This window comes from Lichenostomus cassidix, chromosome 4 (genome assembly GCF_008360975.1).
Source record: "Lichenostomus cassidix isolate B80296 chromosome 4, HeHo_3.0, whole genome shotgun sequence".
NCBI classification, from domain to species: domain Eukaryota; kingdom Metazoa; phylum Chordata; class Aves; order Passeriformes; family Meliphagidae; genus Lichenostomus; species Lichenostomus cassidix.
Genome location: NC_139484.1, coordinates 351062 through 366846, shown reverse-complemented (window position 1 = coordinate 366846; position 15785 = coordinate 351062). Strand labels below are relative to the sequence as shown.

General features: G+C 41.1%; 1 protein-coding gene and 1 long non-coding RNA gene across 4 annotated transcripts in view; one reads left to right on the top strand and one right to left on the bottom strand.

The window, feature by feature from the left end:
- Positions 1-7441, bottom strand: part of NOAZFP (nucleolar atypical zinc finger) — a 19458-nt gene extending 12017 nt beyond the window's left edge. Inside the window, exons 1-8 of one of the 3 annotated variants that reach the window (XM_085057487.1) lie at positions 7206-7365; positions 4721-4787; positions 4503-4632; positions 4220-4239; positions 4021-4091; positions 2431-2510; positions 1280-1406; positions 433-537 (exon numbers count right to left, since the gene is read on the bottom strand). In XM_085057487.1, coding sequence (XP_084913613.1) covers positions 433-537; positions 1280-1406; positions 2431-2510; positions 4021-4091; positions 4220-4239; positions 4503-4622 — 523 coding nt within the window. In that variant the 5' untranslated portion in view covers positions 4623-4632; positions 4721-4787; positions 7206-7365. The other 2 variants (XM_085057488.1, XM_085057486.1) reach the window with 2 other exon arrangements.
- Positions 7442-8091: 650 nt separating this feature from the next.
- On the top strand, positions 8092-15050 carry LOC146437636 (uncharacterized). Its single transcript, XR_014851453.1, has 3 exons — positions 8092-8272; positions 9806-9905; positions 11979-15050. It is a non-coding gene; the product is annotated as an uncharacterized LOC146437636 (long non-coding RNA).
- The last annotated feature ends 735 nt before the right edge of the window (positions 15051-15785 follow it).

The following is a 15785-nucleotide window of genomic DNA, read 5'->3' as shown; positions in this document are numbered from 1 at the left end:
GCCGCATAGGTCATCATTGGGTCAGAAGAGTGGAAAACAGCTCCTTCTGCCTGAAGAGTTTTGTGGAGTGAAAAAGCAGCATCAGCAGTTCCAGTTGTTTTGCTGCAGTCCTGGCCACTGCTAACACTGCAACTTTGGAGACTGCTGGCTCCTGCAAAGGCAGCTTCCCATGAGAGGCCTGCAAGAGCCTGGCAGGAAGACAACTGCCCTGTATGCTCTAGCATGGAGGAAGGTTCATGAAAGAGAAAAAATTTTAGTTGGGATAACTGGATACCATAAGCCAGCACATAGGAAACAGGCCCTTCCCTCCTTTTGCCCCAGTGGTGGCAAAATCTACCTGGGAAAGGTGATGGAGAGTATTCTGAAGCACAGAGGAAACAAGTGGAGAGTCTGCTTGGCTGTGGTGAAAGCAACTATGAATAACTAACTTACATTTAAATGTCTCTGCTTCCAGAACTTGGCAGCTGGCTTGATGCTCAAACTGATCATCTTCACAAAGGAAATCATGGCAAAAAGAGCAGGCAAATATTCTGCCTCCTGAAAGATTTATCAAGGCAAAATAATCAGCAATGGGCAGAGGCATCAAGTCCTGCCCTGCAAACAATTTAGGCGGTAGTTTTGACTGAAGACCAGTTCTCCCTTCTGTCATAGATTCTTCAACAAAGTTCTAAATTAGACACTGCCATCCATTTTTACACTGAAAAATACCTCATATCCTACAATATAAGACAGCATAACTATAAACCAAGTATTACTTCTAGTACTTTTCTTCATTTTAATTCAACTGCAGCATTAAGTGTTTTTCTTAAATCAGATCACATTCTTCTCCAGTCTTCTTCCCTCTAAAGCTCTCACCTCTGCTATACACTTGAAATAAACATTTTAAAGGATTCCACAAATGGAGACCAGTATGGTTTCCTAAGCAACTGGGAATCCAAATACATGTGTTAGTGCAGAAGAACAGAGTGAGAACAGCAGAAAATTGTGTTGGCAATTTCATGCAGTGCTTAACTATGTGATTAATTAAGCTGATAGAACCATTATAATTAAGATTACATAATCATCCCTGAGTTGAGCACTGTATGTTCTTGAGCAGGTCATTTACCTTCCCCACTGCATAAAATCTATTTTTAAACCAGAGAGAATCCTTGCTTTGAACAAACATACTGCAAAGACTAATCAGTGAAGACTAAAAAGGCTATGTTAAGAATACAGGTGCAGCAACTTAAGCAATGTGAAGAAAAACGTGTAATCTTACTTTTAAATGTGAGCAACCTACCATGCTCCCAGACACTTCTTTCACATTCGATGCATTCTGCATCTGCCAGAGGGCACATACACGCGTGAGTGCTGAGACACTTCCTCCCGTGACACACCCAGGCTTCACAGAAATCACAGATTGCACCCTGCAAGCAAAGCAAGATATGATCTCAGGACTTCTGCAATGCCTACTAGAGAGAGACTTATACCATAATCCTCAATGTGTCCTAGTATCCATTCTCTCAGTGGGCTTGTTTTGGTTGAGTAAGAGAGTATTTAACCTTATCAGTGTTCCAACCAAGCTGTTCCACAGTTCATGTTTGTTAGTCATTAATTTCTGCAGGGTTAAGTATGATGCAGATCAATCGGGTACCTATCTCCTTTTCTGGTTTTTTATTTCTTATTGCACATTTTGCACATGGAACATTGTGTCCTCCAGCTGAAACCTGAGATCCACAAATGGTAACGATGTTCTGGCAAAAACGGAATTTCAACGAAGACCTGAAAAATGCCTCAAGACTCTTATAGCTGAAATCACTCATTTGGATTTTAAACGCAAAAAAACTCTGCTATATCAGCGCACAAGCTCTGCAGAGGGCAAGGATCAAGTACCTCTTTAGAAGTAAGTTAGAATCTTTAACTTTCATTTTCATTAAAATACGTGATCACTACATCAGCTACCCTTAACTGTGGCCTTTACGAAGCCTTCTCGGCCCATAGGCAACTACCTACCATGTGCATTACATGCACACGAAGCTAAGAAAACAATGGTGAATCCAGATTTAACTGTTGATGCATTCACTCTTGCATCAGTGAATGCATGTGATGAGCCCAGGAATGCCAGAGTGTAAAGGCTGCCTGTGTTCCTGAGAACAGCTGACTGCCAGCTGCAGGCAGAAACAGGACAGGAATTTAGTCCATTTAATCCAGAGGCTGTGACATGTCATATCTTGCTTTCCAGAATGCAGCCACCAACTTGTCCTTCTAAGAACAAAACTTCAAAGGCCTGAAGCTATGATTAGCTCTCATTAAAAAAAAAAAAAAAAAAAAGCAAAAAACCAAATTTGGCTACATGCTATCATTCCATAAATTTGTTTTATCTTTTTTTCCAGGAAAATGTGCACAGAATATCCTCATAGAGCACAAAAGGCTGCAATTTTGTATACATACCACCATAGCTAGTCCAGTACTGTACACACCAGCATGTTTTATAACACAGTCAGAAGACTTCATCATGCATTTGGTTTTTCCTGTTTAAGAAAAAGGCAAGCAATCAAACTATGTAACAATTTTAAAAAAAAAGGAGAATGTGTGTTCACATAAGAACACAACTTCAACTAAATGCCTGTGCTTAACTGTAAATCTAGGTAAAAATAATGCAAACAAAGATGTTTGCATTATAGCTGCATTCTGCAACCCACCTTCACGCCTCCCTTGGCTTAAATTATTGTTTGTTTTCAGTCAAACCTCTTGCCCCTGTACTGAGATAGTAAGGGAATGTGTTGGTCTTGCTCTATGTTTTGTGGCACTGGCAAAAATTTCAAACGTCAAAACAAATCAAAGAACAAAACTAAGGTCAAACTCCAGAAATGACACCTTAAAAAGTTGTGTTTAAAACTGCTGTTAGCTCTGTCCCATCATAAAAGCAGCTGAGCTGGGCAGTGAGAGGTGGGGGGGCATTACTGGGTGTGGAGCACTGGAACAGAGCTACCCTGCTCCCATCCCTCAGGGGCTTCCCTAAGAAAGATGCTGTCTGTTTATAGTCCCCAAGGCTTGATTAAGCATCAAACAGGTCTAATGGTCTTTGTTTGGAAAACCCTGGGTCTCAATATGATATGGTTGTCGACAGGAATGTTTTTCCTCTAGAAAAATATTTCCGATTAAGATAGATTCAATGCACAGGCAGGAACCATAAGATAGAGAGCATGTTTTCAGTACTTCACTGGACTGTGACAGAAGGGACACTTATGAAGGATGACACAGTGCCACTGCACACGAGCAGCCTGGCTTCCAGAAATGCTCGCTATCTGCAGGCACAACAAAGGCACTGGAAGCTGCACATGTCAGCAGCTCTGTGAGTCAAACTCCAAAACAGCCAAATTGCTTAATGACAAACTGAAAATCTGCAATGATGTGTTGAAACAGTGGAACAACAAAAGTCACCTCAGTATGAAATGAGTATCAACATCTGCAAGCAGGCAGATGTTCAAAACCAAGGGGCATTTTAGCCTGATTCAGAGCAGTTCTGTCACTAGGAGTCCTTCTCTTGTAATTTTAAAGCACCAGCCCTCCAGTCCACATAAATAACTAGAGTTGTATATTACATTACAACCCATTTAAGGTGAATAATGTATTGTTGCTTTAATTTATATTGAACTGATCAGAAATTATAATCCCTAAAAAAGCAGTATTTATTGGTGCCTTGCTAGCAGTCAGAGCATTTTTAATTTTGCTGCTGTTATGAAACAATGCTCCACATGCTCAATCTAGGAAAACAGTCAGTCAGATTTCTCAAGCCTAAAAGGAAGTGAGACAAGTTTTTCCCAAAGAAGACAAGACCATGATCCTCTGGGGGTTAAAGGCATACACACTGATCAAACAAGATCACTTCTCAAGGAGGATATTCACAGCAGATTCAAAAGAACCTGCTCCACATCAGAGAGGTACTTTGAGACAAAGCTACTGTAATACAGGTATTGAGAATTTAATACCACAAACAGGACTGAAGACAGCTTGTTTTCATTCGTTATTTCTACTCACCACATTGTGCACAAATGGGCAATTTCTGAACAGAATTGCAGAAGTAACAAAAAGCTCTATTCTTCTGTCGTCTAGGCACATGGAGGGAAAAAAAGCCAAAAAGAAAGCATTAAGCTTTAAAACAAAGCATTAAAAAAGACCTGTAAAATGTTTGAAACAAATACTAAACTACTGGCTTTAGAAGGGTAAAAATTCTTACCTCTGGCACTTATCACATTCCTAAAGAGAAGAAATAAAACACTGGTAATTATTTTCATTCTAGGTAAAATACATAAAAGGTATAGACCTCCACAGGGATTTATGATTAGGATCCAAACCTTTTATTCAATATTCTGTCTGGTGCAAACATAACCTTAATTATAAAGGAAGGATAGTACGAAGAATGACATTCTAGCAGCATTAAATGCAGTGAAGGTACTATCACTATGTTTATACAATTGAAAATAGGTTTTTTTAATATAGAATACTTTAGGTTAACTTACCATTGAAGCATTACAAGGATGTTTGGCCAAGTCTATGTTGGCTCTTGAAGCTCTTATCTGCTTTTCACGTTCCCTACGGTTCTCAGCTTTCTTACGAGCACCAGTCTTTTTTTTAGGCATATTTCACTATCTGTGGGGGGAAAAATAGGTATAGAATGAATGCACACAAAACTAAGTATGTAAATGCATGGATACACGTGACACATCCAGCACTAAACCTGGATCTTGTAGCTCCTGCATTAGCTGTTCTTCATCTCCATTCATTTCCTTGTCTGAAAGTTTCTTCTGAAATGTAGAATAAGGGGTCAATCCACGAGGAAGAGCCATGTGATGAACCATAAAGAATCTTGTGATCTGGAAGACTTAGCTGTCCTGAACTTTGTGTTTGTCTTTGAAGAGTTTTGCCTTAAAAAAAATGAAACCACTCTGTCTGTAGGTTTGTTTGTGATGGACCTCTGGTTTTGGTTTGACTTGCCTGTTTACTAAGCGTCTGTAAGGCCAGTTGCAGCAACAGGCAAATCTAGCAGCTTCAACTTGGAAGAAAAATCAGTATTTTCATTCAAAAGATCTTATACAATAAACCTAAGAATCTTAACTTTCCTGAACACAGAAATATATTGGCCTGACCAGAGACTAAAATTTGCTTTTGATAGCAAACATCAATCAGTTTTCTCACTCTGTAGCATTTTGCACTGTGTTTAAATCGTATTAGTGTCACATTTTGTAGTCAAAATTATATTGCTGTGCAACTGTCATTATTTTAGAGTGTGACATTTCTGACACTGGGAGTCCAATATGAGGCTCCACACTAATTTTCAAACCACTCAAATGCTGATTTAACAACAGAATCTAATGGTTAGTATTTATACCTCAACTTCTTCACATTACCTTATAATGGACAGTACCAAAATTACAAACTGTGTTCATCAAAAGCACTGCCCCAGTGCCTACTGAGGACACAGATTATGAAAAATTTTAGATGGCAGTTTTCATAAAGTTGCACTAAACTAACAACAGAACTGCAATGTCACATCCTTTTAGCAAAGCTGTTCAGTGAATCCAGGCTTTTAAACACCATCCAATAATAGCATCCTATAGATCAATACTCTAATCACTCTTTTCCTCTAAGCTTTCACTTAAGTTGTTTGTTGCCTTTGCCCTGAGTTCAAATTCTTTAAGAAATTTACCATCTTTGGACTAGAGCTCAACTAGTCCATGTGAGTAGTGTTATGATTTCAGAAATTATGACAGCAGAAACCCTGTTTACCTTCAATTCCTTTCAAATCAGAGTATCACCTCTTTTGAAACCACTAAGTAGTATTCAAATGCCTCTGCAGTGTGTCCTACCTCCACTTTTGGCATACTGTTACCAAAAACTCAGGCAGGAAAGACCCAGTGGAATTTGTCTGCAGCCCAGCTGCCCTGAAGGGCACATGGGAGAGAAAAGTGCATCTGGAGGACCTATAATACAAGGTTGTAGGCCCAGGCCTCCAGAGGGTACGACTGTGCTGCCCTATAGAGCACTGAGCTCCTGAATTGGGAGCATTCTGCACGAGGGCTGTTTCTCCATTTGGAGTTTCCTACTCAGGAGTGAAATGCTGCAGTGTCTGGGTCAGAGCAGCAGCTGCAGGAGTGAGCATGGCTCTCCACCTTAATGGCTGAGGCTGTGGCACAAGGTAGCAGAGCTCAGGTATAGGGAGACTGTGTAGGAATGAGGTGAACAGCAGTTCAAAGGAAAAGCCCTAAAACGTGTTATGTGGGTATTGGATCCCCAGCACTGTGTTCCATTCTGTAAATTTGCACCTCCTGTTCCTCTCCTGCTGCATTATTTGCTAAGGTAGCCATGGGCAAAGACCACAGAGTTCCCACCTTAGCTCCAAGGGCTGCTGGAGAATTTTGACTGGTAATCATGCTATGTGAGGTGCATTAACAATGTCTGGTATCTAAGTTCTGCTGAAGTCACGCCTTCTTGTCCTTGGTGAGGTCCCAAAGACATATCCTGACTGCACCAGCAGGTTCCTGGATCTTCTGTGCTGAGCAGGAGAGTGCCTTGCCTCAATATCGGTGTTACTCTGTCCACCGTGCTGTCACAGACGTCACGAACAGCTAAAACGAGCTATTCACGGGGGGGAAGGGAACTGTGGGGCTACCCTTGTCATGCCACAAATACCACCACCCAGAAGAGGCTTTCTACATTTCAAGGCTTCTTGTGCTTGACCATTAAGCAGCTTCCACCCTATATGCATTCAAAATCTGTTTCATCACTTGTACAAAATTACAACTTAAAAACCCCCAAAAAACTGTATAAACAGTACTTCATATTTAGACGGAATCATGGACTCAACGCCCTAATAATGCAACCATCATCTTCCAGGCACTGTGATGACCATGATTTACTCCGTCTTTTGGAAGCAAGGTGGCTAAAACTCCACTGTGGGCCCGCAGCATCTGCGGGCTGCTGTGCTGTGAGTGCCCAGGTGTGCGGGGCTCTCCTCAGGCGCCTCTCCGGCCCATTCCCTCCCCGGGAACGGCACCTCGTCCCGCCGGGAGCCGGACAAGACCCGCTCCGAGGCTGGAAGGAGAAGCGCCGACAGCAGATCTGCTCTTCGCCTGCACACGCACACCGCTGGCGTTCAGCTTTTAGCGCTTTCCCTCATCTTCACTCCTTTCACCCCCCAAACCGTGCTACATCACGCTGCCAACCTGGATCACCGAGCTCCGCGTTTCCCGGCACTTAGCTGTGGGGTAGCCGGACACCGCTTCGCTTGCTCGGGCACGGAAGCTGCGCGGAACCGGGACCGTCAGCCCCCCAGCGCGGCTCCCTGGAAACACCAACGCGCCTCCGCGCCCCGGGCCCGGCCCGCTCGCACCTGCCTCGGGCGGCCGTGCGGAAGCCGGAAGCGGCGGTGCGCCGCGGAGTGCTGCCCGCCCGGCCCGCGCGCCCGCCGGGAACGTTCCGAGCCGGCCAGGGCCACGGCTCTGTCCTGTCTCCTCACGGAGCTGCGGCGTGGCCGTCAGGAAAGGCCTTTGACGAACTGTTTGCCTCGGTGTTACTGCCCACTGCACGGTCCCTCCTCAATTTTTTTTTTTTTTGCTTTCGAGGCAATTGCACGACAGCTTTCCCTTGTCAAGAGACCAAATTTTGGGCATAGTAAATGCAACGATTAGTTGGGATTGTAATTGGCACCTGAAAAGTTATCTCTGATATATTTCATCTCTGGCTTCAGCTGTTTTTAAAGTGAAGTATTGATTAATCTTAATGCTAGGAATACAAGGGATCTTAAAGAGGGAAATTATATCCGTGCTATAAAAAAACATGCCCACAACTCTGTGTCATCTGAAGTCATGCAAGTCGCTGTCACAGATGGATATTGCTTAGAAAACCCTTCATGAAAATAATTAGAAGATGTATTGTATAGATATTTAAAGGAAGATGAGTACATGGATTACATTCCACTGTATTTCATGGCCTTTTGCCTAGGAAGGGTTTGATACATATTTAATACAAATAAGTTCTAGGCATTGCTTTGTGTGCTTTGATGATCCATTCACTCAAGTAGGGCAGCTGCATTGCTTCACATTGTACTTGATCATGCAATTCTTCCTGAAAGAAAGCACCTGGCTGCTGATTATGCAATGTGATTTTGGCTTAATGAGACAGGTTTTCATTGCCTGTCCAGGAGGACTCTTCTGTGAGGCCACTGTTGATTCTCCCACAACAATTTGTTTGATTGCCATGCTTTTCCTTCAAGATGTGATCTTCACAGCAGGTTAGTGGGATGCACAGAAAGCAGCATTCTTGCTTTGAGACAAAAAAAATGTGGTGATCACTTAACTGGACATTTCTTCTTTGTGAGAAAGTGTGCAGAGAAGTAATTTTAAACTCTTGTCAGTAGCCATGGCCACACGCTGTTTAACTAACAACTGTGATAGATTACAGAAGGTAGAGTTCATGAAGAATTAATAAGTTGAATTCTTAACTCTTGCTTCTTTACTTTTGCTGAGTTTTGCTTTGACAGAAATAGCTTTTGTTTTAAAACTAAGCAGTGACACTTAAGGCTCGCGAAATGACCTTGTACAAGCACAGCACAGCAACTCCCTTTACAAGGCAGCCCGGACTTAAGAAACCCCCCCACAAGGCCGGTCAGCAGCCTTAAGCAATTCCCACGAGATAGTCACAGCCTAAACTGCTATGCATGCAAGAAAGCCTCCCCGCCCCCCCGCCCCGAGAGCTTGCGTACCCCACGATAGAAACCAAACAACGCAGAGAACGACAGCACTAAACGGCTCAGCGGCCAACGACGACACCCGAAGAGACATCAATCAAGACCCCCGAGGGGACGCAAGGGAGGGGGTGAAAAGGACTATAAAAGATAATTGCCTGTAACCTTTGGGCGCGGTGCGGTAGGCTAGCAAGGGACTGGTCTCCCCCGCCCAGCTCTGTCTTGGCTGATAACTGCTTGCTCAATTAATAAATTCTCTAATTGGATCTACGTCTCTGATTGGTTTTTGAGACCCAATTTATGACACAACCAAAGTAGAAAATACGATTTTTTGTGAGATGTTAGAGCTTTTTTGTGTAATTCTAACTTTTCTTAATGAATGCCATTAGTCATCAATATTCTTGTAGTCCGCTTGTGACCATTCCAGTCTGTTTTATGCAGCGTGAATGCAAGAACACAATGAGGATAAATGTTATAGCATTGGAAAAAATACAAATGAAGTTTTAATCTATTTTAGAATCATCATCCTAGTCAGCTGATCTGCTCTCATGAATAAATGGAGCTGTTAAAGAAACAACTATTTTACCTACAGAGATGTGACTAGGCATTTTTACATAAACTCATGAATGAAAAAAAAAAAAAGAGAAATCTAGAAAAACCCTTAGGAGGCCTATGGACACTAAGATTTTTATCTTAGTGTTATTTTATCCTGTGAAACAGTATCTGCCTCGGATATGTTCCAGAAACCACCCTCTAGATGGCAGGTGTTTGTCACTTCACTCATGAGCAGTAAAGGAGTAAAACATCTTATTTTCAGAACCAGTAGAGTGGCCTACGGCTGTAATAAAAGTGAATAAAAAAAATTAGATGAGAATAGCCAATTTAGAGCTTATGGAATGTCCATTAGCAGTACTGCACTGCTCTCTGGGGAGTTGTTGCAGACTTGTTTCAAAGATAAGTGCAGAAAGTAATGAGAGTCAGCCTCATCTTTAGAGGTGGTTTTAGTTACCTTTGTGAGAGAAGCAGTGAAAGGACAGTGAGTGTGTCTCTGAACTGTTATCATTCCTTGTTACCTTACAGAGGATCAGAACTGTCGTGTCTTTGCTTAATGCCAACTGTCTGGCTGACCGAGATAACAGGACAAGACTCTGTGAGGACTGCCCTACACAGCCTGACAAAGGTATTTGTCTAGTCAAGAGCTTTCCTGACAGCACATTTGTTGGTGACTGTCTTAACCCTAAGCTGAGATACCTGCAGAGGACACTGGAGAGAAAAGTGAAAGTAACTTCTGTAAATGAAATGATGCAATGAAAGCAGAGCTGTCTTAGTTGGTCTTCCCACGCTAAAGGCATAACCCTGAAGTAGCATGCACTGGTTTTCTCTTCTGTTCCACTCTGCTGTGTCATCATGCATCTCATAAAGTTAGTTTTACATAAGGGTCAGAGGATGCTAATAAATCAGAATCCCTCAGAAATAAATGTCTGTCCAGGGTACAGAACAACGAAATTTTGAGCAATTTCTTTCCACCTCGCTCTTGTTTTCCATCACCTTTCAGAGTCATGTGGCAAGGCAGAGCAGTGGCTCTACGGATTACGTACTGATTGCTGGTCAGATATGTATTTTTATGGCACTAAATTCACATTTCAAATGGGAATAATCAAAAGGCTGTTGGGAACAGCTGTCTGAGGGAAGGCGGGGTTGCTTTTCCCCAGGGGAAGGTGAGTAATGCCATTGCAGCATAGTGCACCAGTTCATGTGGACACTGACCATCTTCAGAGTTGTTCTGCTCACTTCCACCTCTGCTCATCTCATAGAAATTCTTCCTTTGCTGTGAGGGCACGTTTCAGGAATGACATTTATTTATTCCTTTAGCTACTCACCAAATCACAAAGGATTCATGCCTTCTCACTTCTACTACTGAAAACTATTGAGATCAAAAAGGAAAATCAGGAAATTAGGTGTGTGCACAGCCTCTATCAGAATGGCAGTATTCTGGGGCAGATAAGATCATCATATTCAGTGACACTAGACTATGCTGGATGACAATTAAATATTTTTACTGTCTTTTGCGGTGATATCTCAGTCCCTTTAAAGATACAAGAAAGCACGTTAACTCTGAACTTGAAATAAATACTGACCTGAGTTGTTGTCACTTACTTTTAATTGAATGAGCTGCAATTTCTTTTTCTCTAAATAATATGCTAGTTCTGATCTAATTAAGCCCCTATTACCTACCTCCCTATTACCATAATTATCTTCATTATTGCAATGTCTCCTTGCAGCATTCAATGAGTTTGCTTCCCTGCGGATTGCATTGTAAAATAGGTGCAGCATACACCTCTCTAAATGACCTTCAAAATGGCATACATCAAATTTAATTTGTTTTTAAATCCTGGCCTTGCAGCAACTGATCTTAAAAGTCATGTCAATATTTGTTTGATGTAAGATAATTTTGTCTGAAGACATTTATATTTGCTGATTTAACTACATAAAGAAACAGGAAACAAAGAAAATAACTTGAGGCAAAAATCTTTACTGACATCTACTGAATTGGCATGTTCAAATATAATATTTTTAAATAGGCTTCCTTGAATTAGGTGTTGTAAAGGTTTTTGTGTGCATGTTTTCGTTCCCCCCTGCTTTTATACCTGATGCTTGCAGTCATTAATCTGAACCCTGGAAAGTCATTCCCCAAGAAATTTCTAGATGATTATTTTGTCTGGTCAATGTCTGTAGAATGTATCAAGAGGGAAAAGAAGAAAAATAAGAGATAAAACAAAAAGAGAGATTTTGCTGTTAAGTGGCTAGAGTCTTCATTCAGGGAGCTCACTCAGTTGTCGACTTCTTTATTAAAATCTATTAATCTTTCCTATGATATTCAAGTTGCATTTTTTTCACGTCTTCCATGACTTCAACAAAATACTAACCATCATTTTTGTAATGATATTTTACTGGGGCTTTTTCTTTTTTTTTTTGAGATGAAAGATACGCAGTAAAGCTAATATTGGGATTTATGCACACATTTAATGTGGCATTATATGCTAATTACCATGTATTAATTGAGATTGTTGAGGTGAGGGGATAGTGCAAGACTAATCAGTTACTCATCTCGTAACAAAAGAGGGAAGCTATATTTTTTTGTGGTGGGGAAAGAACTTGTTGGCTGGTGGCAAGTTATTAGTATTGTTTTTCCTTGAAGAAATTGTAATATCATAAATTACCTTGTTTCTCTTCCCTCTTATCCCATCAAAAGGCTGGCACATGGTGATAAATCTGCTGCATAGGTGACACTGGGAAGCTTTGTTTGTGAAGAAGGGGAGGGAGATGCCTGATAAATGGCAACACCTGTGTGAGAGAAATGAAAAAGGTAAAAAGAAAAAAAAATCAAGGTCAGACGAAAGGTGACTGATGACAAGAATTTCTCTCTCAGTGCTGGAGGCTTGTCAGGTGGAAATGGCAGAGGAGAATGAAAAATGTGAATGTTTTAATTGGTCACAGGATATGAGAGTAATTGACACAGATGATCAAGAGACTGCCAAGGTGATCAGAAAACTGAGAAGCCAGTCCCATAGGAAGAGGCAAAAAATATCTGCTGTATCTGGCAAATTGAAATGATAAAATGGGACAGTGGTATTTCTGTCAGTGTGCTGAGTTAGGGGGATGAGCAAAATGCGCATTCTGGCACAAGAGCAAATGGGTACAAAATTTTACAGCCTGGGGCCACGTGGGGAAAAGAGAGGGAACAATGGGAGAGTGTCAAGGTTCAGGGGATGTAGTTTTGTGATCTATGAAGAGAGCTGACACAGTTTAATCTGGAGAAAGGAAGGCTGAGAAGATGTAATTGCTGTCTTTGAAAACTGAAAGGGAATTTAAAGAGAAGACAGAGCCAGGCTCTTCTCAAGGGTACCCAGTGACAACATATCAGGCAACAGTCACAAGCTGCAGCAAGAGGAATTACAACTGATAAACGGAAAAAAAAATCTGTGAAGCAGGTGGTTAAGCAATGGAAAAGCTGTGCTGGAGCTCCAAGAATTGATGTCAAGAAACTCTCTTGTATTTAGTATGGATATTATTAAAATAACACTGTGAATTAGATAGGAAGGGACCTCTGGAGGTCACCTATCCAAGTCTCCTGATGAAAGTTTCCACATCAAATAAGGCTGGTCAAGGTCTTGTCTAGCTGAATCTTAAACATGGCCAAGGATGGGGACTGCACAACTGCTCTAGACAACCTCTTCCCAGGATTAACAACCCTGTCTGCAAAGATCCTTAATAGGGGGATCCTACTGATTTCAAAGGCATTTGGACTATGTCCTAGGTGAGGTAGAATATTTGTCTGCCATGTTTGTCTGAAATACCTTTTCTAACAAATTCAACATTTCAGCTGTTCCATGTTTTTCCTCTGTTATCAAGCTGTGTGACATGTTCCTCTTTGGTGTCACTTCTTATCTAGATAGCAGTTTTTCTTGTTTAATTATGGCTGTTCCTTGTTCAGTAGAATTCGTTTGTAGAAATCTTATGTAAATATGAACTGAATGGTTTTCCTGTCTGATTACAGCTCCATTTAGATGACATTAATATCAGTGGCACTGAGCACTGGCTGAATTAAATACTGAATTTATTTAGCTAATGAAAGCTGAAGCACAGATCGTTTGTTTTGTGGCACACAACATGGGTGGCTTAGCTGTTGATTCAGAGGACTAAAAGAGATTTTTTGCATCAAGTGTTCACTGCCCTGACATTGTAAGGTGCTCTCTCTTATCATCTCTTTCACAAACTTAACAAACCCTTGTCTTGTTGTTTAACAAGCCCAAATCTTATTTGCCCTCACCATGTTTTTGAAAAGCATTGTGGATAAATAACAGGACTGCACCCAGTGTAGCACAGCATCGTGCAGCAATTCATCATATACTGAATTTCACAGTGTAGGTGATCTAATACCTATATTACAAATAAGATGTTTGAATGCAGGTAATCGACTGTCAAATCAGATGCTTATGGCACTATGAAAAATGACACTTGGAACCATTTCTAGGCATGGACATCAGTCCTCAGTATTCTGATTGATTTAGAAAACCCATTTGTTTATGTTCCACTACTTTTAGTTGATATTCTGACAATAGTTTCTATTCATTCTCATTTGTGTGTTATTAGATTTCATTTATAGTGCAAAGTTGTAATAACAGTTCTATTGCTTCTCAAGTACCTGTACATTTAGACTTATTGAAATGTCACTATAAATAGTCATGTGCTCACCATGTTCACTAAACTCCTTATTTATATTTATTGTGGAGTAATGAATCTGTAGTCCTACTCTGAGCTAGAGCTTATTCACTGGTGATATATTGTGAAATACATTTCCCTATTTATAATAGGTGTTTCAAGTGTAGCGCTATTAAAAAACAGAGCAAAATCCTTTTTGATGGAGTATGAGGGGGAATTGAAGAGTTTGTTTCAATTATTTTATTGTGTTTACATATTATTTAAAACAGTGAAAACTGCAACACTTTTGTACCTAAGGACAAGACAAAAGCAAGCAGTTTCTGAAAATAGCGTTCTGGGCTAGGAGCTGGTTTCTTTACTCATTTTTACTAGGTTATATCTCATTTTGACAAGATAGAGTTCTCTCCAACTCATTGTAGATGTGCAGTCTCTGCATTGAGTGTGTGTCTGACGGGTCACTGGAAGTATCAAGGTGTTTGATGAGTTGCTTGTTTTATTATGTTTCTTGTTGCTGTCATGACTCTAGGCAGTCTGTTGCCACCTGAAGCTTGGATGTGGCTATGTATTTTATATGAAATTAAATATTTGCCTACAAGGTTCTTGAGGCTATGAATTTGCAATTTGCATGATGATGAGTGAAGTCAGAAAGGAATAATTTTTGGTCACTGCCTGCCTGCCTTGGTCTGACCCACTCTGAGCTTGAAGACCTTCCAGGCATCCTACAAAAGCTAGTTGTGTAACAGATTTGGGCTGGGAGGTAGATGGGATGCCCCGGGCAGCCAGTATGTATCCAGAGCATTTTCCTTTGTATCATTATCCAGCTCTAGTAAAATGTTGCTTGCATTTGTTTTTTGCAAGTGGCTGCTTGGTGGAGTTATTTTCATAGTGGTATTTTTGTCACTGGTCAGTAATTTCAAATCTAATTCATTTAGAGAGCTCAGACCTTTTAAATGAGCATGCCTTTTTCCTATATTAAATGCAGCTAAAACAGCCTAGAATGAACTGGAGCACTGGCCTAGAAAGGAAAGGCTTCACAGCCCATTACTGATCCCCTGAGCCGTCTCATCCCCTTTACTGTCATGTAATTTTTGTTTAATGTAAAATTTCCATATAAAACCAAACAAAATAAAACACAAAATGCAGAACAGCAGCTCTTTGTCATTAAGATATTATGGTAGAGAAAATGAGATTTCTTTTCATAAGTGCATTAGTGACCTTAGAGGAACCCTCAGCAGGGAAATGCTACAGTGGTGAGGAAGGGCTCAGCTCAGAGGAGAAGGGGGATGAGCCTGTTTTGGCACCATGGGCTGGAGTCACTGGGGAGTTTTGCTTTCAGCTTCAAGAGAGAGGAAGCCCTTGTGGGAGCCTGTGAGGATTTCTAAAATCAGTGCTCTGGGCCAGGTTGTCACTGTGCATGTTACCAAGTATATCTGGGTGGGAGTGTGTCACTGTGTGACTGACTGAGGATTGCTGTGCATAAGGAAGCACGTCATTCCGTGAGTCACTGAGGATTTCTATGCGTGAATGACTGTTTCCCTGCTCAAATATGAATAAATAACATTCAGAGCCTCCAGTCATTCTAAAAAGGTTTAATCAAGGCTCTCAAATAATTGGATCGTCAAAAAAAAAATCTCTTGCTGAATTTATTCGTGAGGTTTCAGGGACTAAAGTAAATTCACCATCCCAGCAGTTTCTCCCGAGTCTTTTAAAGTTCCCAGAAAGATCAAAGGAAGACCTCTAATTAAGATCTTTGAAAATGTGAAGCCCAAATGAGATCACTTGTCTGAAAGGTGGCAGTGATGTGTTCAGAGTCCTCTGCACATATCCCCTCTTGTTT